Source organism: Frieseomelitta varia, unplaced genomic scaffold (genome assembly GCF_011392965.1).
Source record: "Frieseomelitta varia isolate USP_RPSP 00005682 unplaced genomic scaffold, Fvar_1.2 scaffold_707, whole genome shotgun sequence".
Lineage (NCBI taxonomy): Eukaryota > Metazoa > Arthropoda > Insecta > Hymenoptera > Apidae > Frieseomelitta > Frieseomelitta varia.
In genome coordinates, this window is record NW_025110487.1 from 72,509 (window position 1) to 97,385 (window position 24,877).

General features: G+C 44.9%; 1 protein-coding gene across 3 annotated transcripts in view; it reads right to left on the bottom strand.

The window, feature by feature from the left end:
- Positions 1 to 24,877, bottom strand: part of LOC122535359 (paired box protein Pax-6-like) — a 71,304-nt gene that overhangs the window by 33,238 nt on the left and 13,189 nt on the right. For all 3 annotated transcript variants that reach the window (XM_043666831.1, XM_043666830.1, XM_043666832.1), the window contains exons 3-6: positions 14,745 to 14,910; positions 14,416 to 14,596; positions 1,440 to 1,630; positions 1,072 to 1,181 (exon numbers count right to left, since the gene is read on the bottom strand). In XM_043666831.1, the coding sequence (XP_043522766.1) occupies positions 1,072 to 1,181; positions 1,440 to 1,630; positions 14,416 to 14,596; positions 14,745 to 14,910 (648 nt within the window). The remainder of the gene's footprint in view (positions 1 to 1,071; positions 1,182 to 1,439; positions 1,631 to 14,415; positions 14,597 to 14,744; positions 14,911 to 24,877) is intronic.

Consider the following 24,877-nt stretch of genomic DNA (forward strand, 5'->3'; position numbering starts at 1 on the left):
CAGTCCAACGATCGTTCTAAATTCTAAGATTCCCCGTCCAAACGTCGCGTCATGAGATTCCATCGGCTCGACCGTAAAAAAACGGGCGCACGTACGAATCAAAATCACGCACACGTTGGTTTTTCGCTGCTCGTGACACTATCCGCCACCGGTGGCGGTGGAAAACGCCCGGCCAAAAAGAAATCGCGCGTTTGATATGCCGCCAAAGGGAAACGCGTGTATGCTCGTGTACCATGAAAGAGAGGCAAACAAGGGGTTGGTTCAACGAGTACGAGAGAGACAGAGAGACACACAGAGAGAAAGAGAGAGAGAGAGAGACAGAGAGAATATTCCGTCGGTTGAGTTACAATTTCGTGTGGGTTGGTCGGTCGACTGCAACCATGCTTTCCACCCTATCCAACCCCCTACACCCCCATTCGTCTGTGTCCTTCTCGTTTCGCTTAAACGTAACAATTATTACCGGAAAAGCGCTGCACACGCATGCGGCAAACCGCGGGGCCCGCCGACGGAATTACATTGATATTAGTATCGTTTCAGCCGGCAGATTAATTAATTAAAACGCGCCGCCTCTTCCCCCTATTCTCGAAACCACCCACTCTCCCCCTTCGCCGTGCGTGTAAACCGCCTGCTCCCCCCTCTCCCTTCACCTTTCTTCTCTTGCCTGGATTTCTCAATGCTGGCCACTTTTACACACGCGCGAACGCCTTACTGCACTTAAACGTGCGGCACGTATACTCGTATATTGCAGATACGAAGGTGCGTCGCATACATTTATTTTTTTGCGTTTTAGAGAAACGTGCATTGCGGATATCCGATGGTTCGGATAAATTTCTGGGGAATGTATCGAATAGTTTTTCTCCTTTCGTTTTGAATTCCCAAATAATAATTGAAGACGAACCATTGAACAGATAGCGAACTGCGCGCGTTAAGGAAATTTTCGTAAGACTTTGCTCTTCTAACCGATATTTTATGAATCTTTAATCCAATATTTTTTGCTGAATTTCTAACGAAGAGAGGCGCGTAACGCATGCCTGATTTAAATGAAATGTAATTCATTGGTGTTTCACTTACCCTTCTTTGCGTGCAGAATATCCGCAGGATCCGGCGGCAGAGCTGTACAATGACTCGGACTCAAGCTGGGCTGCAGGGATGGAAATGGACTGCCAGCTCCAGATGGATACCTAATGCGAAATAAAATTTTGAAAACGGAAGGGACCGCGGTCTTTGTGGTCTTTTTTTTTTTCTCTCTCGACTAAATTATCCTCTCGTTTCTTTAAAAGGACTTTGAGAATTTTCACTCGTAAAACAAGAGAGACTGACGAGAAGATACGTTATCAAAGAAATTATCACAAAAAGTTTCTCAAAGGTTTCAAATGCAACACTAGGTGAAATTTGGGGAAATTTCCTGCAATAAACGGGAAAAGTTAAATTTAAATTACCATGGATTGGGCCTCGGCCAGCCAGTGGTTTGCCCGTTCAGCAGCCTCAATTTGTCGTAAACGCTCTCAGCTGGACTGCCAGCACCGACTCCAACGCCAACAGTAGCCACTCCTTGCTGCTGCTGCTGTTGTTGCTGTCGTTGCTCTTTCTGTGCCGCTAAATTTCTCAATACCCTGTTTATAGATGACACCTGAAATTAAAAAAAAAAAAAAAAAGACGGACTAATTACGACAATCTCGTATTTCTCAAGATTCACAATCTACGACCAACGTGTAACTCTTCGGATTCCCTCCGGAGGAATCTCCAGCAAACGAGCTGCACGCGGCTTGAGAAGAGCTTTCACAAAAGAAATCTCCGTCGCTCGTTTACCTCGAATCGCGCTTATCCTCGTGGAGTATCGGTTCCTAGGGACGCCTTTAGCAGATTGCATATTGGCTGAAGTGGTATTGGATTTATTATAAACACGCGAAACACCTCGATTCTCGATCGAGATAGAGAAAGATGAGAGAGAGAGAGAGAGAGTGAGAAGAGTTTGGGAGGAGAGCAGGGAGAGGAGGGCAGAGAGCGCTTCTGCCCGATGAAATGCGATGAGAGCGGTAATTAAAACGATGCGGTGAGCGGCGTGTGCTCCACGAGGGAGTTAATTACCTCCGCCTTCAATTATATCCGTCTCGCGTCACTCCAAGGGGACTTTGGCTTCTGCCAACCTAAGTACGCACTCGCGCGTCTGCGGCGCGAAACATGCGCGCACGCGGTCGTCTCTACACGCGCGATGCTACTTCCGCCGATCGACGCGCAAGTACCACCAGAGAGAGAGAGAGAGAGAGAGAGAGAGAGTCGTGTAATTTCCAAGTCTTCGTTGGAAAATTAAGCAGAATTTCCCGGCACCACGAAAGGCACAGCCTTTTGCTTGGAGAATTGCCTTGGACTGATCGTGAGTTTCCAACAGTTAATGTCAGACCTCGATTCTTTCACAACGTACGTGGCACGTGTGCTTCAGTTGACAAATATTTACCAAGTTGAGAGAGAGAGAGAGAGAGAGAGAGAAGAGAGAAAGGTGGAGAAAGATAAAAGGAGAACTTTTTTTACAGGTCTCGCCATCTAGATACTCGTAAAACTTTCGTCCCGCGGTTCTAAGTCTTTTTCCCCGTTTTATTCAACGAGTTTCTCTCAACCTTTTGTTTCGTCGAACGAACGCAATTACATCTTCGAAGGCGGAAGTATGCACGCGTCGAGGAATAACTGGAGACCGTGTACACCTCTCTCTCTCTCTCTCTCTCTCTCTCTCTCTCTTTCTCTGTTCCCCTTGGTGTGGTATCTTTTATTTATCCTCGGGCCGACGTGAGCTGCCTTCGTCGGTTCTGTCACTTACAGCTCGTATAAATCCCAGCCAAGTCGTAAAAGAATTCCAGGCGAGCTAAAGCGGGCCACGTTCCCCTGCTGCCGATAGTTTCGCAATTCATTTCCCAAACCTCTGTATTTTTCCTGTCCGTGTGTGTCGCCAGCTGTTCACACGCGACGCTGGAGCTAGACGCGTATAGAGACGAAGCAAAGTAACAGGGATTGTCAATTTTTATTTTCGTAAACGCAACTGAGAAAGTGAAGGAAGTTTAGAAATTATGAAATAATTTGCATCTGTCACTTTCACTGAAATTCACTAAAGAACGAATGAATAATCGAACGATCTCCGAGAAATATAAACACGCTATGTAGCCGATGGTAGTCTGGTGGGAGACGTGGTGTGGTAGAGGAGAAGAGGAGAAATCGCGTGTCCAAGGATTACGCGCCAAGTTCTCGGATTGGCCATGGGAGATTTTCGTTCCCCAAGGTTTGTTAGACCCGGTGTCAGGGTTCCGCAGCGTTGAAGCGAGCTGACATCTCGGACCCACGAGCCGGAGTGTACTGTCATCCCCCTCAGTGCACACGCGGACACACCGCTATCACGAACACGTTCCAAACATGAAACAGACGTCGTTGATACTCTTCCCCCGACTTGTCTTCGATGTCCTCTGACGTTCTGGACCTCGATTCCTCTCCTTTTTATCTTATCAACATTCTCGATATCGAGCTTTTCGCGTGCAACGGGTTACGACGTAATTTTTTTTCCAAGATAATAGCGTTGCACACACATCCGTCGGTGATTTTTACGTTGAAAATGTTTCCGAAAGAGGCACGAGGCGGCATTTCACGTTTGAAATCACGTAAGAACAACGCTTTGCAACAATTTTTAGTGCTTGAAATTTCAAAGTGCAGAGTTGCAGAGAATTAATTAACAATAGTCTCGGGAAAAATATGAATTCGCATAAAAGTCCAAGCGCGAGTGGACTCGGCTGTTACACTGTTACACGGTTGTAGCTGTTTCATCGCTGTGTGTGGAAATTTGAAATATTTCAGAGGGGCGTCAAAACGGGAAACCTTCGCGTTCCACCACCTTCAGGTTCTCCCAGGCGATTTATAAAGTAACCAGGATCCAGAGATATTTCCAATTTTCCAGCGCCCGGTCCGAACAAACCCGATATTTCTTTGGGTCTCTTTCGTCTTAACGCGATGCCACGAAACGCGTACAAAAGCGTCCACGTCGAGTGACTTCTCGACGTCACAAGCTCGAGAGTACAATGAGAAGTCGTTGCGGCAAAGAAGCTTCTCTCTCTCTCTCTCTCTCTCTCTCTCTCTCTCTCTCTCTTTTTCCGCGACAAAGCCGACGTTCCAAAGAACGGGTGCCAGTCAAACGACAATCCCGCTGTGACATCGAGTGTCCTGCCTATGTTTGGTTCGTTTCTCTTTCTTCTTCCTCTCTCTCCTTTTTTTATTCACCGCGAATATCCTTTTGCTTTATTCTATATCCACGACAACATTTGCGCCCTCGTGTCACCCTCGTCATTATCGTGACAATCGTAACCATACTAGAAATCGATCCCACAATGCCACGTCCCGCGTACGTACTACGTTTCATGGCGAACCACTTGCCAAACATTGAAATTGGTGACACGTTTCCTCGGTCAGTCGTGAATAAGGGAGTTTTACGTTCTGTCGACGTGGTTTATTTTTTTTTTTTTTTTTCGAGAGCGAAGATATATTGTAGTTAGTAGTTAGTATTGTAGTTAGTAGTCTATGCGTTTAATCAAGTTTGAATAATTGTTCTGCAGTCAGGGACAAGAACAAAATAATTACACTATTTCTTTGATTATTCTAAAATTTTCCTTAAAACATTTTTCTTTTTATATGTATAATTACAATTTGTATTCTTCAAGAGTGACGACGCGTTCGTTTCAAAATAATCCGCACGATCGTCGAATTATCATCGTTATCGAATCGTAACGAGAATAGTAACGAGGATAATATTATGACGTCTCTATCCAACACCCTTTTCGACGATGAGCCACCCTCTTCACGCTTCATGCTAATTTCATCGATCCACCGGATCCTCTTCTTATAGTTGCTAACGTGTTCACGAGCCCTCGCCGCGTGGCGTCCTTCGTACGAATCGCACGGACCAAGGATTATATCCATCACTCTTTTGTGTCTGTCGTAACACGACGCGTTATCATACTTTTCAGCGTTGAGAAGCGTCGCGGGACATTTCTACTACGGGCAAAGATTTTTTTTTCGGACAATACGAATAACGATGTTCTATCTAACATTGTCACGTTTTCTTTTTTATATTAAAAACGTGGATGCTCGAGACATTTGTAGAAAATTTAAAGTTTAAAACATTCGAACCTGCGAATAACGTAAAAATATAAAATATTCAAAGCGCAGAGTACGATATTCATCGGTGACGCGAAGCGTGGCGTCAAAACAGGATATGACCGAGTCGTTCGGTGAAAACAGCGTGAACATCCGCAGCTTTCCGTTCCGTCCGCAACTATGACTTTCATGACTTTTAAATAACCCTCGTAAAGTACCTTGGGCCAAGCAACGTGGACCAACTATTACTTCAGGATGTTTTTGTCATAATAAAGCCGCGATGTATGGGGCTGGTCGAAACCCCAGGATAACGGAAGTGAACTGAATGGGGAAACGAGAGAAGAGTCGCACCCTTCGCTTGATACACTCTACTCCCGCTTATGATCGAGCCTACGAGTGCTCGGGTGTTTCAAGAGACGGGTGGATCCCGTCGAAATAATAATTGTAATTAAATAATTAGTGAAATTCGTACGCGACAAACATCTATTCGCGGTACGAAACGTGGCGTGTGCTGTTGCGTAGTACAAGCACACGTATACACGCACACTACACCTACAGAAGGCGGTAGGAGAAAATCTGTCACGTAACCTGTCATTAAATCACCCTTCTTGCTCCAGGAACCGCAGAGCGCAGTGCGAGCACCTAAATCACAGGTTACGTGATTTCTGGATCAGCCGCCATACGTCACCACCTAATAAGAGTATATCGTGTTATGCGGTTTCCGCTCTTCGACACTTGATAATGATTTAACGCTCTGCTTCTAAACACGCCTCTCATTGTGCTGTAATAGGTATAATCTGCGTTTGCATTTTGAGTATACAATAACGCGTATTATACAGCCTGCGACGTATCGAAAGCGATACAGATTAATTTGCGCTGAATGGAGGCAACGCGTGCCTCCAAAGAAATGTAACCATTTGTTATTTGTATGTATTTCAAGTTTCAAAGGAATGCCTCGCGACAAATAACTTTATGCGTACATCTCTCCGCGTATATTTTTCTACCATTAAATTCCCACGGAACCAAACATGTAAAAGCAGGCAAATGGCGCAATTTTTCGCCGATTATTCGGAATTGCGATCGCAACGAATTCGCGCGCGTGGAAATTGGGGTGAACCCGGCGCGGCACGCGTCGATACGCCGATTTGCAGTATAAATCTTGCATCCTACGCAGCGACAATATCAGCGTAGTCACCCCATACCGCGTGGGAAATCCCGTCTGGATCAAGTCGAAGGAGAGTGGAGCCGAGAAAAAAGAGAGAAGAAAAAAGAGAGATGCGAAACGCGTGCACCACCGATTGTGTAACGTGACAGCTCTATTATGTACTCGCCTCTACTTAAGTCGATTCAACTGACCGCTCACCCTTCTGTCCGAACGAAAATCGAACGCTGACGTTGTAACTCTCTGTCAAAGTGTCTGGTTTTTTTTCATAACCATCATCGTTTCATGACAATCATCGTTTTCAACGATTGTGAATTTCAGCGATTAAATAATTATAATCAAAGAATATGAAAAGTGACGATTGTCGATCGTGTCTTTCGAATAGAATACTTCGTAATGGATTGGCAATCCAAATTATCACGACATAAATTAACCAACTGGCTCTATATCGAGTAGAACTAGCCGTGAAAACCAATTCCGGCCAACGAAGACGATCTTTTCCCGCGTACAGTTATCTAACCGGCCATTATTCTACGAGTTATCGCTATTGCTTTGATTTATCGTCCGAAGCACCAAGAAACTTTGGCCGAGCCGTTGGTTACATCGTGGTATTCGTGTTTCCGAGCGCCACGGTTGCCTATATATCGAGAAAGTAACGCTCGTCGGAGACTCCATCGACTCCACTTGGAAGAAAAAGAATATTTCATTCGTGAAATGTAAAACTGAAGTAATAATGATTTTCGGGTACACGAAGAAAGAATGAAAAATGTCAGAGAAGAATCGCTTTCGGAATTATCGCGGGATTATTAAATGAATAAGAAGACCAAGGAACAACACGTGGGCAGAAATTCACACGATAATATCCAAGCAAACGTGAACCACTGAAAGAAAGGAATCACGAGCAGGGACGAGAGTAGAAGGGAGCGAGTGCGAGCGATCGCGCAGGCAAGATACAAATTACATTTAAATAGAAGTCGAGGAACGCACGGTATTCGCAATTTAAACGGATACAGGGCGAAAGAGAGACAGAAGAAAACAAGAAGGCACAGAGTGGAACACGCGAGCGAAGAAGAGACATGAAAGGCCGATTGTAAAATGCAAAGTGAAACGGCCAGCGGATGGAACGGGGACCAGATATGAGATACAACCACTTTTACTCGGCCCGAAAGGATCCTAGAACATCAGACATGGCGGTGGCTGTTTCGTCGAATTTCAAATTTATTAAAAATCATTCGCGCTACCAACCTCATATTCGAGAAATTATGTAGAGTCACTTCGGCGCGTCAATGAGATTTCACATTCAAATTTCAATTCATTTCATTTCGCTTTTGCGACCAGCTCGAGCCCGTCGCTAGCGCGTTGGACGTGGCTGATGCCACGTATAATCACAGCTTTTAATCTGGAACGACGTAGGGTGGTTCTCGGTGGCGACGGAAAGGGCTGCTGCCTCGAAGACGCCCATGGGGTGGTACTCAGTTCGCCAGTGAGACGGGGGATGCGGTATTTAGCAACGCGCCAGGGGGTTCCCCAAAGTAATAGAGGAGCGGCGAGCGCGCCACGCGTCGCGCGTTATTGCCTCCTGCACGCATCATGGAGAACGCGCCACCAGCAACCCCTATCCACCTCCGGATTCCTATGATCCGGGCGATGCTTTTCATCGACGATCCTCGAATCGGTAGAGGGCATCGGTCACGTGCGTGATTTTCTGGATTATATCTCGCAATCGCTTGTACGACGATGATTGCGACTGAGAGGCAGTGCAAGAGCAAGGATGACGTCAGATATGTATCGAGAATTTTACTCTTTCCTCCGATCGATTCTTTTACGCTTCTTCCTTCGACGACCGGACGATTTGATTTCTTTCGTTCTTCCTTCGTGTCAGGAGAATAACTAACAGCGAACCGCGTTTCGGAACGCGGCGACGGAAAAGTTTCCAGGCCTGCCGACGAGAGGAATACCTCTGTCGAAGCGGTTAACGTCAACTTTAACCGGGCCAGCAACCTTATACCGAGCCGTTCAAGTTCAACCACCGTGTGGCGGCTGTCCCGTCCAATCAGAGACGATCGACGTGCGTAAACGGCCGTGTGTCATCTTGTAGACGAGGCTTGTACGCGAATTATACGTGCACGGACCGGTATAGCCGAAGGATATCGGTTTACAGGTTGACCGATTGTCTTCAACATTTCCCTTTTAAGAGGCTATCAGACACTTCGATCTTGCCGAGGTGTACTTTTATTTTTGCTTTCGTCAGACTGGTCTCTCGCCTTGAAATTATAGTTTCGTGGTCGTCTTCTTCTTAGCTCGTCTTACGTTCGCCAAGATAAGTTTGATACGATATACGCGCATGGAACGATTGTCTTCTAAACAGATTGTAACGACAGAAATTTTACACAAACGACTGACAAACGTGGGTAAATTTATCCTAATATTTTGATCGAACGTTCGTGCTAAAAATTAATTCGGCAAGGATACGTCGGTCAATCGTTGACGCTCGAGTGATTAAAAAAAAAAGAGGAAAGACGAAAGAGACCAAAGAGGAAGAAGACTTCACCGACAGTTCCCGTGAAAGATCGGCCATGGAAATACGGGGGACCGTAGGTTACGTGCGAGCCCGAAGGAAACGAAACGGTGGAAAAAGAAAGGAAAGGAAAGCGTAGGAAGAAACGACGGACCAAGGAGATGAAAAAGGGTGAGAGTTAGTGGTGGTTCGGCTGAGAAATACATAATGCAGTAGCCGGACGTCTCCGACACCCTGTCCCTGCCGCCTGTCTCTGTCTAGGAACCAAGAAGAGGGCCGTGAGAGGACACGGAGAGAAAGAGAGAGAGAGAGAGAGAGAGAGAGAGAGAAAGAGAGAGAGTGAGAGGGTGAGGGGAGGGGGCTGGCGCAGCAAGGAGGGTTGGTAACGCGAGAGGACGAAGGGGTGCATTGATTTACGCGGCCAGGCCGAGCCGAGGGTGTCTCCAAGGCGGACGTACAGGGGCCAACAATTCACTCGCTTCGGCTTCCACCAGCCATCCATTACTTTGCCTCTTCTGCTGGCTGAGATCTGACTCCCTTACACCCTCGGTGCGCCACCGACCAACGTTGCTGAGTCTTATTTCTCGATTCTGGCTGACATTGTTGCGGTCACTTGCCACTACGTGCGAGTATCGAAACGGACGCACGTACGATCTCTAATTCGTTTAAATCTTACTGCAAAGTTTCAGAGGATTTTCTAGACTAGTTAAAATTCGCATCAAGAAAGTGTTTCTTTTTTTCTAGAAGACTAATTAAAAGACTGTAAATATTGTTGGGTATTTTTTATATCTTGATTTAGTTGTTCGACGAAACGAAGGAAGAACGAAGAATTGTAGAGAGAGAGAAAGAGAGAGAGAGAGAGAGAAAGAGAAAGAGACGACAATGGAAATGGAGAAAAGCGTGACCAGAATGCTAATAGAGACTACTGGTCGTTGAAACGTTGGTCCAGTTTGTTCTAGCACGTGGAAATAGCGTGCAAACACGTCCCCGAGACGGTCCATTCACTGCGGGAGACTATTAATTACAGGAACACGCTCGACCACCACGGGAAATCGTGCTATCCCCCCGATTCAACTCTCTTGCGGTGCCCGTGATTTTCCACCCCTAAGTCAGCCAGCCAGAGGAAACAACGATGGTGTAGATGTCACATGGTCACTACCTATGAAAGCGACTCTCGAGCGTCGCTTCGTTTCGACGTCCAATTCCGTCATTCGACTCGGATAAGTAAATCTATCTAATTGAATTCGATTGAAACGATCGAGACGATCGACGATTGATTTTTATTATTAAAAATGATTAAAAGAAAAAAAGGGCGAGTTATCTTGTAAATTTTGTTTCCTATCGTCTCGATTAGAATTCGACGGCGAAATAAATATCGTTGATTTTTCGTAGAAAAATTGAGAAGCAACCTTAACTTTTGGATCGAGAATGTATATAGAAACCACTCGTGATTTCGAAGTGTTCATTGGGGGTGAGACATCAACGTCAACTCCCGGAAAGAACGATCGCGGTCAGGCTGGCCAGCTCAACGAACGTAATCTCGTTTGACAGTGGTTCTCTCCTGATTTAGAAAACTTCTTCCTGTATCCGCTGTTATTACGTAACTATCGGGCAAACAAACTGGTAAAAATCTAAATACCATGAAACACGTAAAATCTTTGCACGTTTCGGCTCGATCCAATCCATTTGGAGTAGCAAATATTTAAATTGCTAACTTTAATAAAAAAAAAAAATAAAAAAGAGGAAAAATAAAATGGCAAAGAATTCTTAAAAAAAAAATCTCTTCCTGATAAAAGCCAAGTAACAAAGAAACTTTAGAAATTAAAGAATTTCTTTCTTTGCAAAGTACTAGTCTCTATATTACTTTCAATGTAACAAAGATACTGTTAAACGAATTTTCTACTTCCATCAACTTGCCTCTATGCCTATACCTTTTCTACTTCTATAAGAAACTTTTTAACAATGGGAAAATTAAAGCGGCGGAAGAATTTTTTAGCGAGGTACAGGTATCCTGGAGAATTGGCCGAGAACCACTGATAGTATTCCGGAATCAGTGGTGCGAGTAAACCAATAACGCGTCCGCCACGCCGGGTGCCAGATTCAAATCCAACCGGGGACTGAAACGGCATTCGACGACGAAACGGATAGCGAAAGCTTCACAGGACATTTCGAATCCGACGCCACGTCCTGCAGCCGTTTCGGGTTTGTCAAATCATTGTCCATTCGATCGTGCACCCGTTCGTTCTCAAAGAGAGAGAGAATGCCTACCTCTTTTTTTTTTTGTCCGTTCCTTTCTCGTTAGTTCGTTTTATTCTACTTCCTAAACAGACCGGAGTAATTGGACGCTTTTTTTCGCGACAGTAACTCGTTCCCCAAAGGATTTTCCAGATTTTTCTGTTTCTTTTGTTTCTTTTACCGGCGGCTTCCAATTTCATTTGATATTGGTTTTTCGAAGTCTGGGCCTGGCGTTTCTACGAGAATCGGCGAAAGATTTACAACTTGGAGAGAGAGAGAGAGAGAGAGAGAGAAACACATGTTCAGACAGTTTAAAAAAAAAAATATACGATTGAAAATTGAAAATAATCCGAATTGGAAATAAAATATTCGCGTGCATCGTCGCCGCGTCCTCTCGAGCAAGCGGCAGCTCCGGATATTCAAGGATATTCCGGCCGTTTTACGGGGGTGTACGAAGCGTATCCAATTTGATGGCATTACAATAACGGGGGTAATGTCTGAGAATAATGAAATTTCCCTCAATCACCGCGACCCGCTTGGAATACGTTCCTCTACCCTGCTACCGCCGCCCAACCCCCGTTTTCATCCCCCTCTTTCTCCTGCCTCTGAACTACGAGCTTCCAACAGAGGCAGAGCTCGAGGACAACGAAACGAAAGGAAAGGAAAGGAAAGGAAAGGAAAGGAAACGAAAGGAAACAAAAGGAAACGAAAGGAAAGGAGAGGAGAGGAAAGGAGAGGAAAGGAAAGGATACAACGAAACTCGAGGAGGAAATGTGCAGACGGTTCGAACGATAGCGACGTTAGCGAATCGATTTCGTTCGCGTGCTATTTCGCTCCTTATCGAGGCAGAAAACGAAGAGTGCTCGCGCGCCGCCGCGCCGTTTCATTCCCAGCGTCGCGCGTCGACGCTTTCAGTTCCGGTTTCTTGATTCGCCACGCGATTCTGTTCCGTTCTGCTCGGGAGCCACAGATCTCCGAGATTTCTTTCGGTTTCGTCGAAAAAGGCGAAAAATTTAGACCGAAGAATTTTCAGCGCAGCTTGTACATAATTTGTGTTGACATCAGACAACGCAACGATGTTCTAGAGCGACACGATGCAATCGTAACTCTACATCTTTACGTCAAACACACAGACCCATAAACCGTATTCCTACCAAACAGATTTACACAAGCGTCTAATGAAACACCAAGAATTCCATTCCAACTGTTGGCAAATCACGAAACACTGACATTCGGAGAAATTAAAACGAGCAGTCAATTAACCTAAACGGGGGCGGCGTAAGTTCCAGCGGAAAAGCTCGTGTTCCGACACGGGGCGGGATGATCGCGGAATTTAGCGCTTTAACAAATTACGCGGATGGAGGGTCGAATAGAACGAAAGAGAGAAAGAGAGAAAGAGGGAGGAAGAGAGAGAGAGAGAGAGAGAGAGAGAATGAAACAACCTCCAGGGCGAAGGAGGATCAAAGCCGGTGTACAAAGTATAATCCCGGCCGCGTTTGAGCATCCTGTAAGCGCTTCTGAACTTGTTGTGGCCAAGATTAACGTTTCTTTAATGGCCCGTGTAATATTCCATTATGTACAGTTCGCTCGAGAATTATTGCGTCGAAGGGGTTGCAAGGAAAAGAGGTGGAGTTGGTAGATCGAGCGGATCGAGAAATAAAAGGAAATTCGCGATAGAAGCAATTTCTCTTCTCTCGCGACCGTTCCAGCCAAGACGATGATTTAGTTTGATCCAGATTTCCTTTTCGCTTTTCAATTTCTTCAGATTTTCAAGCCTCGGATACGGATCCTTAAATCTACTATTTAAAAAAAAAAGAAAGAAAGAGAGAAAGAAAACTGCTTGGTGCAGTAAAAAGTTTCAGCGATAAATTTTTAACCTAAACATCCGAAATTTTGCGCTCGACGGAAACTAGGCTCTTGTCACTGCGAAAATAAAAAGTCTCTGCTGAATCGTTTCCTATTTCCATCCACTCTGCGTATCACGCTCGCAAACGGTATCTTGCCTTCGATACTTTCCTCGTAACTTTAAGGGAAGAAAGGGTGATGAAAAAAGCGTCCTGTGTCTCGGTATTATCCCCTTCTCTTGGAGAATTCCTGCTCGAGCATCTTGCCGGGTATATACGTACACCTCGGAGCCATTACCAAGGCGCGATGGAAAGAAAGACGAAGAAGAAAGAGTAGTGAGAGAAGGGGTGGAGGTGGAGGAGGAGGGGGTGGCGAAGAAGGGCGGCGAGAGGAAAAGAGAATTTAGCGACCCTCTTTCGTTTTTTACCCTGAGCAAGAGTCGAGAGCCCCTTAGCCACCGTTTATTGGACGCATGCAAATATCCATGGCAACGAGGGACCACCATGAGAAGCAACCCCTCCACCCCCGTCGCGAGCTTTCTACGTATTAGTGGGTGGAGTGCGAGTCTTGGAGATATCACGAAGAAAAAGGGAGGACCTCCGGAGGGAAAAATTTCCTTTTGATCCGCTGCGCTATTCCTACCACCGCCAGCGATTTCTTAATTGATTCCTTTGTCCCGCGAAATCCAGCCCTTCGCGCCGCGTCCGACGCGATTCCTCGATGCTGCGCGTCGATTTTAATAAGAATGTTTGTTAGAGAATCTCTTCCGGAATTCTGCCGGAGAAAGAAATTTTTGCGGAATGGATGTCTCAAGTTTTTTTCTCTTGAACGATATTTCTCGAAATATCTTTGTCATTCCACCTTTTCCTGTCTGACAGCGTAATAAGATCACTCTCGTTCGCGATGATAGCTACAAATGAGTCGACAACGATGGAATTTATGTCGTTTATCTCTGTTTACACAGGGATTTCATCGGTTGGCATAAACACACCCTTATAGTCACCTCGCAGAAAACTGATTCCCATCCACCCACTTCCCTCGACTCTCTATGCAAATGCGTTTCTGTTTTGTGTGCGCGTAGAAAGCCCCGTTGACAATACGCTTGCGCGCTTACGACCTCCACCCTACAAAAGTCGAGCTCCATTACGCGTGTTTTGCGACATGCTTTATAAACTGTCGTCCTTGTTACAGTGGAAAGCATCATTGGACCCAAAGCTCCCCCTTTTTGCACCCGTTTCATTTAATGTTCCGTTAACGCGAACGCGTAAAGCTCGCCGCTCGCGCTTGCCGCTGTAATGGCGGCTTTCCGATCCTCCGCAGTTGAAATACTGTACGTGTTCGTCGCGTTTTTATTTTCAACGTTAGACCTATCAGAGCCAGGTTCGAAATCGTTCGTGGTGCATATTTGCATTTGCAATCTGATCGTATTACGGGCGCACGAACTTGAAGACATTACGAGTCTGAGTGAAACACTTACAGGAGGAATGGAAAAATTGTTAAAACGATTAAAGGAAACTTGTGTACTCACGCTAGGGATATTATCGTTGGTACAGACGCCTTCCTGGAGCAAACGATCTCTGATCTCCCACGCAAAGATGGAGGGGCACTCGCTCTTGTAGAGGGAGATCTTGCTTACGACTTCTGCCGTGGCTACGCGTGGCTTACTGCCACCGATCGCTCTGGGCCTGATCGATCCGGTTTCATAGTACCTGCAATAATAATAATTTGCGGTACAATACGGTACACCTTGACGAGCGAATATATCAAGAAATTTTCTTCCAACGGTTCCCGAGTGATTTTCCCAAGGAATTTCCTAAGGCAAATAATAGAGGCAAAGTGAGCAATATTTCAACCAACCTCCCAAGAATCTTCGAGACGCAGCCATTGCTAACCTGTAGGATCCTAGAGATGTCGCAAGGCCTCGCACCCGAATGCGCCAGCTCGACGATCTTTTGCCTCGTCGAGTCTGGAAGCGGTCTACCGCCGACGAACACACCTCCGAGCTGATTCACGCCACTGTGACCTGAAAATAAAACGATACGTCGATGAAGAAATCGAATCGTCCACCATCCAGACACGGACGCGGATGCCCAACGTTTTGCAAAAAGCAATCGTGTATATTTCTTTTTCAAGACTGAAGAATTGTTTTCCAAATTTCTCCGTAACGTTGTCAGTCGCTCGCGTTCCCTGATATATTTTTATCGCTATTTCTATGACTGTTCAATATTTTCTTCCAAACGAACACCTCGCATCGACGTGCGAGGTTTCTCTATTTTTCTTCTTGGAAAATTTCTCCCCCAAGAAATTAGGGCGTGGCAGGACTGCGACACGGTGGCCCGTCTTCTTCACGGCGGCTGCGGGAATATAAAAGATTCGCGAGGACGACACCGAACGCTGCCGACTTTCGTGTGTGTTCGCCGTGTCACCGACACAATGAGTCGAAGATTATCTACGATGGGATTCGCTAACGTTTTAACGCCCTGCAGCCAACCCCTCAGCCACGCTCGTTCAACCCTCTTGGAGAACGAACAGCTTCCAGGGAAGAAAGAAGACCCGTGCCCCTCCTTTTTCTCATCTTCTTCCTCCTCGCGTTCTTTTCCTTTCTTTTTCTTTTCTTTTTTTCCTTTTTTATTTACAGAAGATTTCGAAGAGGAGGGGAAAATACGTGATCTATGACGACGAAGGTATTATATAGGAAATGTGAGAATATTTCAGAGACGGTGAGACTCGTTTGAAAATTTTTTCGCTCTGTGAATCGCAGAAGTTAAATCTTTTTACTTTCGAAGAGAAGCACTTTTGAACAATACGCGAGCGACAGAGGGAGACTCCGAAGAAATATTTTCATCACGTCCCTGTGATTAATCGAGCTCTTTATATACTTTATCACTACTTTATACTACAATTTCTTCACAGATGAAAATCATCGATTCAACTGGTTGGGATACACAGAGAAATTGAAACAATCGCAAGTTTCGCAGCGAAGGCACCCCCTTCTCTAAAGAGATAATCTGCTTCCCTTTTCCTTTCGAAACGAATATCCTTTTCCCAGGGAGGAGGCTTTAATTTATTAAGTACGTCGCAAACGCGTGTTTACACGTTGCCGATTGGTGGTGAGTTATAGATAGACGGGGACGAGAGAAAAAGGTTTTTCGAATGAAAGGAACACACTCGTATCGACTAGGTATAGAATCGCGAGGAATCGTCTGGGCGATTCGCGCGCGCGAGCCCCATTTTCGAAAGTCAATCGACCGTGAGCTATCCCCTTCCCTCTCTCTCTCTCTCTCCTCTCTCCTCTTCCCCTCCCCTTTCGTCAATCGCATACGCTCGTAAATCTCCCTTATAACTCGCGCCGAGACTCGGGGGGTAGCTGACGACGACAACGCGTCGAATTAGCCCCGTCTGGAAATTTTTGTCGCCCGGTCGTCCTGCCAACTTTCCTCTCGCGTAAAGAATACCTGCCAACCGAACACTCTTCGGGAATTATTGCTTCTTCAGCAACGACGTTCAGCTGTGTTCGAAGGTATTTAAAGGCTTGGCTGCTGCCACGACGTATCGTTTAGATACGAAACTTCGAGTTATAGATCCCGCGCGAAGATGCCGACAGCGTTTAAAAATAGTTTATCGATTGTGTGAACTACTCATCTTCTCTTTAACCCATGAAGAATTAAGCGGTCACTTATCACCGTACAAGCAACCGAGTAGCAAGACGAGAGAAGAGATTTGTTGATATCTTGTCGTTGTGCGTATTTGCGTGTAGGTATAAGAAAAAGGGGTACGACTGGATGGATTTGAAATAACCGCGGCGCTAGAGCAAACAGCAAAGGGAAACAGGGGGATCCAATACGGCTAATGAAGTCCTAATAAACGACAGGCTTAGAGCTTGGCACCCTTCCCACTGATATTTAATGCAAATATCAGTTACAGTATCAAAACACGTTCTCCGACAGAATGGCCACTCGAGCGCACCCCTTCATCGCGCGCTGCTAATACGCGCAGAGTTATGACGATCCGACTGACTTGAGAGCGTGCCCCTTCATCGTTACTTTGTACCCTCTTGTAGATAAACAGAGGCACGCGTAAAGATACTGCAACTCCCCCTCTTTTTTCATCTCAAGTATTTCCTTGCAACTTTTTTTCCACAGAATTTCAAGTATAAATTTCCGATCATCGATCGTCAGTCAGTCAGAATCATTGATAAAGAAAAAGAACAAAAAAAAAAAGAAAATAAAAAAGAGGGGAAGAACGAAATGCTACAAAATTTCGGCCAGGAAACATTCACGTGTCGTAGAATGAAATGCTCGTACTTAAATAAGCAGCCAAGTATCCTTTAATTGAAGGAAGCTGTGTTACGCGTAATCAATTGTACAGAGTTATTAACGCATCGGTATTCATAAATCAACAGCGAAAGGGCAACACGCGGTAACAAAGGGATAAACAAAAAACGCAACAGGGGCAAATGTCGCTAAATCTCTCTCTCTCTCTCTCTCTCTCTCTCTCTCTCTCTCTCTCTTGGTCTCTTTCTTGCACTCTCTCTGTACGACCCTCGACGTGAAAGGGGCGAGGAATACGGCGAATTGTCGAGTTTCGAATGCCAGTCCTTAACGAGCGATAATAACTCGAGCAAATAGCGTGCATTTCTAGAGCGTTAGTTTCTGCTCGTGTTACGCGTCCGTTGTAAACGTCAAGAAAAACAATCGAGAAGAAGGAAAGAAGAGGAAGGGATGAGAGAAACGCGAGAGGAAGAAAGCAAGAAAGAAATTAAAGAAGAGTCTGAAAAGAAAAAGATAAGGAATAGTCGAAGATGAAAATAGAAGATGGAGCAGTTGTGAAAAGAATCGCGAACGAGATGAGACAGTGAAAATAAAAACGAGCTATTTCAAGTTCTAAGAAAATCTGACCGTCATTCGATTCCTGTGCAATATCGCAAGGATCGATTTATTATTCTCTCAAACAGCCACGGACGATTCCCCCGAGCAAGTTACTCGCTACGCTAAATCCGCACTTTTTCAGATCTTTTTCAAAGATCCCTCGTTCCTCATTTCCATTCTCTTCCGTGGAACAGTACATCGAAGTATCGTTAAAAAAGAAAAAAAGAGAAGAAGAACTAAAATCGTAAACCCCTTCCCTCACTGGCTGGAAACTTACACGAGGAACGATTAACGACGGCGAAACTCTCTTTGGCGGCTTTTCGCCAAGAAAAGATTCATCGTGGCCGAGACTTTCCGCCGACAGTATGATAAATTGCGTTCTACGTAGAATCTCGTTTAATCGATAATTGATCACCGTTCTTTTGTTTTTCATGATACCACCGATAGCGAATCAGCCATTATAACTAGTTAGCTGGAAAAACCGAGAGTTCCTTTCGTCGTATTCAGTCCACCGTGACTGAGCTTGGCCGACTTGTACGCACAACGTACGATGATACTATCACATACGTTGAAATATTTCGCCATGCGTTGGCAACGTTTTTATTTTTTATTCGAAAACGTATGCGAGACGCTTAATAAACGATATAAGCGACACTGGAGGACAGGCGACGTGCAAAGGATCGCCTAAATTTCAATAGCTGGTCCATCATTGTTCCGTGTAATTGATTACATTAACGGAGGACCACCTGGACGTAGTTGGATAAAACTAAAGAAGAAAAAGGGAAGCTACAACGTGGCAGGAATAAGAAGTTGCCTCGGATGATGAATGTGCCTTCTGAGCCGTCGCGTCAGCGAGGCTCTGTTTCTCGTTTGTAAACGAGCTTCCCTCTTTTACCCGCCAATGTGGACACCGCTTCGCTCGTTTTTACCGGTGTTCTATCGACAGGAAGAGGAACGTTCGTCCCCCCCCCCCCCCCCCCCCCCCTCGCCGTACTTTGTTTATCTAACCATTTATCTTCGACGAGGTAAATTCGCGAAATTAGCGGATGGATTACGCTTCCTTTTTATTTTTTTTTTTTTTTTGGCGAAACCTTCGTAGCCAAAAACTACCAAATATATGAAACGAATTATTAAAATTACGAATTAGATTGTACGTATTAAATGGAAAAATCTTCAAAATTTACCATGTACGGCGACTATGACACAAAGACGGGATTCACAATGGAGCAAGGAACGAGGAAGCTCCGATACAGCGTCCATTAAGTCAAGTCATTTTACGTCATTGTGGCCAACTATGCTCTTTCTAATCTGAAACGAAGACACAGAGACAGAGAGAGAGAGAGAGAGAGAGAGAGAGAGAGAGAGAGAGAGAGAGAGAGAGAGAGAGAGAGAGAATTCGTAACAAGCACGGAGGCAACTTGTAAAGTCTGAACAATGGATTCTGTAACGGGATGACAAACGGTTAGCGAACGATTAAGGTCGGTTCATCCGTTGTTGGTGTCTCAATCGGCTCGACGTACAAGTGTTTCCGGGGAATGAATGAACAAGACATCCCCCGCCTGCCCCCGTGGAACCATTTCAAGCCGCTCAACTTCCAAGAGGGAGGAGTCAAGGGATGCCCACTTGGCCTCGAGTACCTTCGCGGTGCCGAACGTTTCTGCACTCGGCGAGGATAATCGCTCGAGAGGATGAAAGAGGACGTGACCGAGAGCGATCCTGCGCCTCGTCCGACTTCCTTTCGCCGATATTTCAAAATACAAACTCCAAATATTGACCGAGGAACGACGTAGCAGGTGTAGTAATGGGAATCGAAACGAACGAGCTTGTAACGATGAGTTTTTGTTAGAAGAGCGACGTGAAAACGACACAGTTCCATTTTGGTACCGTCTCTTCGACTAAATCGTTCGAAAAAATTTAAAAATGCACAAAGATCCACGGCGTATCGCTCTGCCGCTGTGTTTTCGATCGCTAAAAGTCACGAATGAAAAAAATTCTACCAACGACAAGCAACGATTCCGGACGATTGACCAGATAAATCAACCTTGCACTCTCTCCACTGGCATCGACGTTGACAGGGAAATAAGAAAGTACACGAGTTTCGTACCCGTAACAGGGCAATCTATAAAATCCCCTATTACAACGATCTATAAAATCCCCTATTACAGAATCCCCTCAGACCTAGGACAAGCCAATACCAAAAGACCAAATTGCAATCTATCAACCTCCAGCGTCGAACATGTACAAAATTCCATATGACGCCGGCAAACATCCTCTATTCTGTCAGCAAAATCATCCTCTCAGAAAACGAGACTCTCCTCTCTCTCTCTCTCTCTCTTTTCTCTTTCTCTCTGAGATCCCATATATCTTACCGCGCTATATTGAGACACATAACAGCGAAACTATTCTGACGAGGGTTGGCTACGTGTAAAACTGACCGGCAGGTAAAAATATTGGAGAAACGGCGGAAAAGTAGAAAGAGAGTCGAGAGAACGACTATGCAGGATCGTCATAATAGCGTCATTGTTGCGGACATGTTTTCAGAATGAGGAATTCTTCAAAAATCCATTCTCTTCTTTCACTGTCCTAGCGATGGGTTCAACTGATGGGTCCTACCGATACACAAAAATATTTGCACAGCCTAGGCACAGTTAAAGTTTATCATTTAAATTTAGCAAACGTGAAAATTCTGAAAGGCTAAAAGTGAAATATATTCTAAAACTTGGAGAAATTTAGTGTTTCAACGAGTACGAATATTGCTTTCTTCCCTCTTTCCTCTAAACAACTGCAGTGGCGAGGCATACTAAACTCGATCCCATCGCTAGTCCTCGCACAATAAGGACTCGAGTATTTGTTGTGTCGCTGTTTGTAGCCAATCTGCCGCATGCTTTGACCCACCTAGTACCTCTTCAGCCGTGTATACACGCGATCGTGCTCCCCTCTTTTCTTTTTCTTTCTTCCTTTTTTTCCTTTCCGAGGGAGGGTTCGATCTTTACGTGAAGGACGTTTTCCCGAAAATTTGCTGCCGACAGTTATTAGTGTTATTAATGGCCGCGCATTGACAACTCGATTCATCGTCGATCGTCGATTTGTAGCGAGGGGATCGACTGCTCTATAGGCAGATGTACACCTTCTGCTCAAGGGTCAACGGAGCACGGGGATGATTCTCTGAAAGGCGTCAACTGTGAACAAGAGCCGTATATAGGTAGTGCATGCTTCTTGTGGATATCGTTGATTTGTCGTTGTTATTCCTCGTAGCGAATGAGACGTGTTTTGTAAGGTGGTTACTCGACAGCACTCGAACGTTTATATTCCGACAGGTATGTTTCCTTTTCTTGCTTCGCGTTGTTGGAGCTACGTCGAGAATCAACGTTACGAGTTATTGGTAAAGTTTTGAAAATATAATAAATATAAAGTTTCCAAATCTCACAGGAAACGCCGTGTTTTGGATATTTTATTTTTTTTCTTTTTTTTTTTTTGCATGAAAATCCTTTTTAACATACAACGGCGGTAGCATAGCAAAGAATGCAAATGCGAAATCACGTCAGCTATCGCCGACGTTTGTCCGCGATTTTTCGCTTAATCTGCTGCTGTTGGCTGTTCCGGGCCGAATTATCCAATTACCTGCGGGGTTAACCTGTACCTTGGAGCTTTCCTGCTCGGATAGATGTGGATCGACGACAGCCAGGGCGGCAGCGGCAACAGCAACGGTAGCACGAGGCGGTCCGTGGTCCAAAGCGGACCGGACAAAGAGCTCGTAAACGCGTTATTCCGCGCCAACGGATCTGTCAGAGCCGCTTCTCCGGGTGCATCGCGTGGAAAAGGTACGTCCATCGGCTTCCTAGGCTATCCACATATACATATTTCTCTCTCTCCTCTCCGTGGACCGACCGCCACTCCGTTTACCTTCGTTATCTTCGCATCGACCAGTCTCAAGACTCGGAAGAAACGTTGATAACTTTTCGAAAACGATTTCAACACCGAGACTTCACTTTCAACACCGCGTTCCTTGCTTCTCTCGAGATCTCGATTCTGAATATGTTAATCACTTTACCACGTGGATAATTTCTAGCCACGAGCCGGCTATTATTCCATTTGAATTACCCTGACACCCCATAAAATAGCTGCAAGGAGCAAAAAGCAAAGAGCAGGGAAATCCCGCGTGTACAATGAGAGGCGACATGTGTTCGACGACTCGTAATCCTCGTAGCTACAGCAAATTCGCACAGAGCTGGAAAACGGAGCAAATCCTAATCGCGATTTCTACGTCGGGGGACACTTTGGAATAGCTGGGAAGGGGGGGGGGGGGGGGGGGGGGGGTTCCTTTTCCTTTGGTTATTGCGAAAAACGCGGCGAGGTCTCGGCACGAAAACACAGAACGGGGAAGAAAGAAAGAGAAAGAGAAAGAAAGAGAGAGAGAGAGAGAGAGAGACGAGAGTTGAACCGGGAAATAAAGGCGAGGAAAGGGGCCTTTTAACGTGAGCACAATCGGGCACAAGGTGCACAATGACATCGACTGGCTCTGGTATTGTGGTCGACGCCGCGGTTCCCGCTTGTTCCCATGGGACTCGTGTCCGCCGAGGGTTTTGACATAATTAGCTCACGTATCGGAATGATCAGCTGTGGGAATAGCCAGGCGTAGCTGTCGATCTACGTCTAGTTTCTCGAACTCAAATGCCAGCCATCCGGTCTTTATCCTTGACGTCACGTCACCGACCGGTGTTTCCTGACGTTCCGTCGAAACTTGGAGATTACATAACGGAGATTACACAAAGAAGAATACGTAACGATACAACGAATCTTGCTTCAACAACGTTCATTGATCTTGATACACGAGTGATATATACATTGCCGTAAACGATAATACTCTATCTTTGAGAAAAGTAAAAAGATCAAATAAAATCGTCTCGAGTCGAAACGACTTGTCCTAGTTAGGGAAATGGGAAATATGGGTGAGGCACGCAAGAGCGAGAGCACGAGAGTTCGGCGAGATTAGTCGACTCGTCAGGACCTGGAGAGACTCTGAGAGCAGGTGTGCGGGTGGAATCGTTATTATTGTGCGCGGAGAACGGTCCAGAACTTTGAGAACGTGAAGTGGAGGACCACTCGAGGGTCTTTTTCAGGAAAAAAGAGAGAGAGAGAGAGAGAGAGAGAGAGAGAGAGAGAGAGAAATGTTTTCACCACACTGGCGTGTTCCTGTACCGAGGAGGTTAAGCGCGCGCGAAACGAAAGGAAAAGAGTGGGGAAAAAAGACGAGAAAGGGGAGAGGGACGAACAGTGGTGTACAAATGAACCTTTCAGAAAATCGAATGAAAAATCCGTACGTGGCGACGTCATTATCGTCCTGTTAAGTCGTATTCGCTAACGATCCACGCGTTTCCCGTCTATTCCTCACGCAGCGTCGCCATTTTCATCCAGAGGGGAAAAACAACCGACGATGAACAGGGAAATTGCACTTCAACGAAAGTTCTTTTTTTTTTTCCCCGAGTTTTCGTTATTTTATATGGAGAGCCGAGGCGTACACGTGCACTTTAAACGCGAACCGGAGAATGTAAACGTTCGTTCAAAGAGAATGGGGGATTTTGTTGTACGATGATACGATAAGTGTTTTGCTGAAGATTGTTTAACGATTCTTTCGTGGAACGTCGCTGACGAGATCTCTCTGTACAGTCTACGATGAAAACTCTAAAAGTTTTTAGCCTTTTTTCAATACTGGTACAACAGCATTCTGGTCTAATCGGTAATCGATGAAAGATGAAATAAGTAAAAAGTTTTTAAAAATCGTTTGACATTCGTGCGATATATCGAAACGTGCCTATTTGAAATCAATATAATCATATTAAAAGCGAGTGTATATGCACGCACGCATCGTACGATTGTTTTCGAGCAGGTCTGTACTTTAGAACGTCAAGTAGTGATCTCGTTAGGGGAATGAAAAATTGACGAGCAACGTATGGCAGTTATATCTAAACGAAGTGTTCTGCTCTTGGTTTCGCCGATTTATCGAGTTACAGTTTCAATTCAACTAGAGAGATACACTAGATCCACGAGAGACATAGAAACAGATAGTTTGTTCAAGAGAATATTCCGAGACGACTCAAAGTCCCTATTGTTCTATAAATACCGTAAGTAAAAACGGGTAGTGATCTAAATAATTTTCCTTTAGGAAAGTAAATTAATAATCCTTCAATGCATTGTCAACGTATTGTCAACAGCTACGCTACACGGTGTATTGAGGACTCGCTTTCCTTGATCCAAAAACTACACGGATCTCCGTTGCGAGAGCAAATCCACGATCCACGGGGCAAGTACAATGAGAATCCGATGTAATCTCCGGAAATGTTTAGGGGAAAATTAGGCCGACAGTTGTCGAGGTACCCATGGGTACCACTGGCCCCTCTGAAGCGGTTTGTCAAAATATTTATTCAGCACGGCATTCGTCGGTTTTTTTTCCCTTTTTTCTTTCTTCTCCCTTTTTTTTCGATTCTATTAGATCCATCAGAAAGTCCCGCTGTTTCTTCCATCGCCACCGTTTCGCTCGCGTGGCATAGATCCTTCGAAATCCTGTTTATTTTCCTCTTCCTCGAGTATAATACGTATTCATTTATTTCGTCATTAAACTCCAGATCATACATTTTCGGTGCAGACATTATCTTTTCGCTTTCACTCGTTACGACAATTGGTCAAAAGGTTATTAATACTATGACGTTAATTTCTTATAAGGTATTTCTAACCAGAGACCGAATCAATACTAAAATATCGGTATGATGCTATCAAAACGATGTTAGGTCGGTAGATGTATTTCGGTGTAATACCGGTATAATACCGGTAAATAAAATATTAATATATTAGAAAAGGAAAAGGAGACAATGATTAAATGTTTTCATAAAGCTGTCGATAGTAAATTTCATGACGCTTATACACGTACACTTTGTTTATTTTTATTAGCTTTTTTATTAGTTTTTTTTATTTTATTTATATTAACGGTTAGCAGATGTTAAGGGCTACCTAACAAAATATTAATTATTGTTTATGTTAACAATTTTCAGGTTCAAATATTGTAATTTTTCAAATGTCCGAATATTTTTGCCACGCTACATTTCGACATAGTTCAGTTTATTGTTT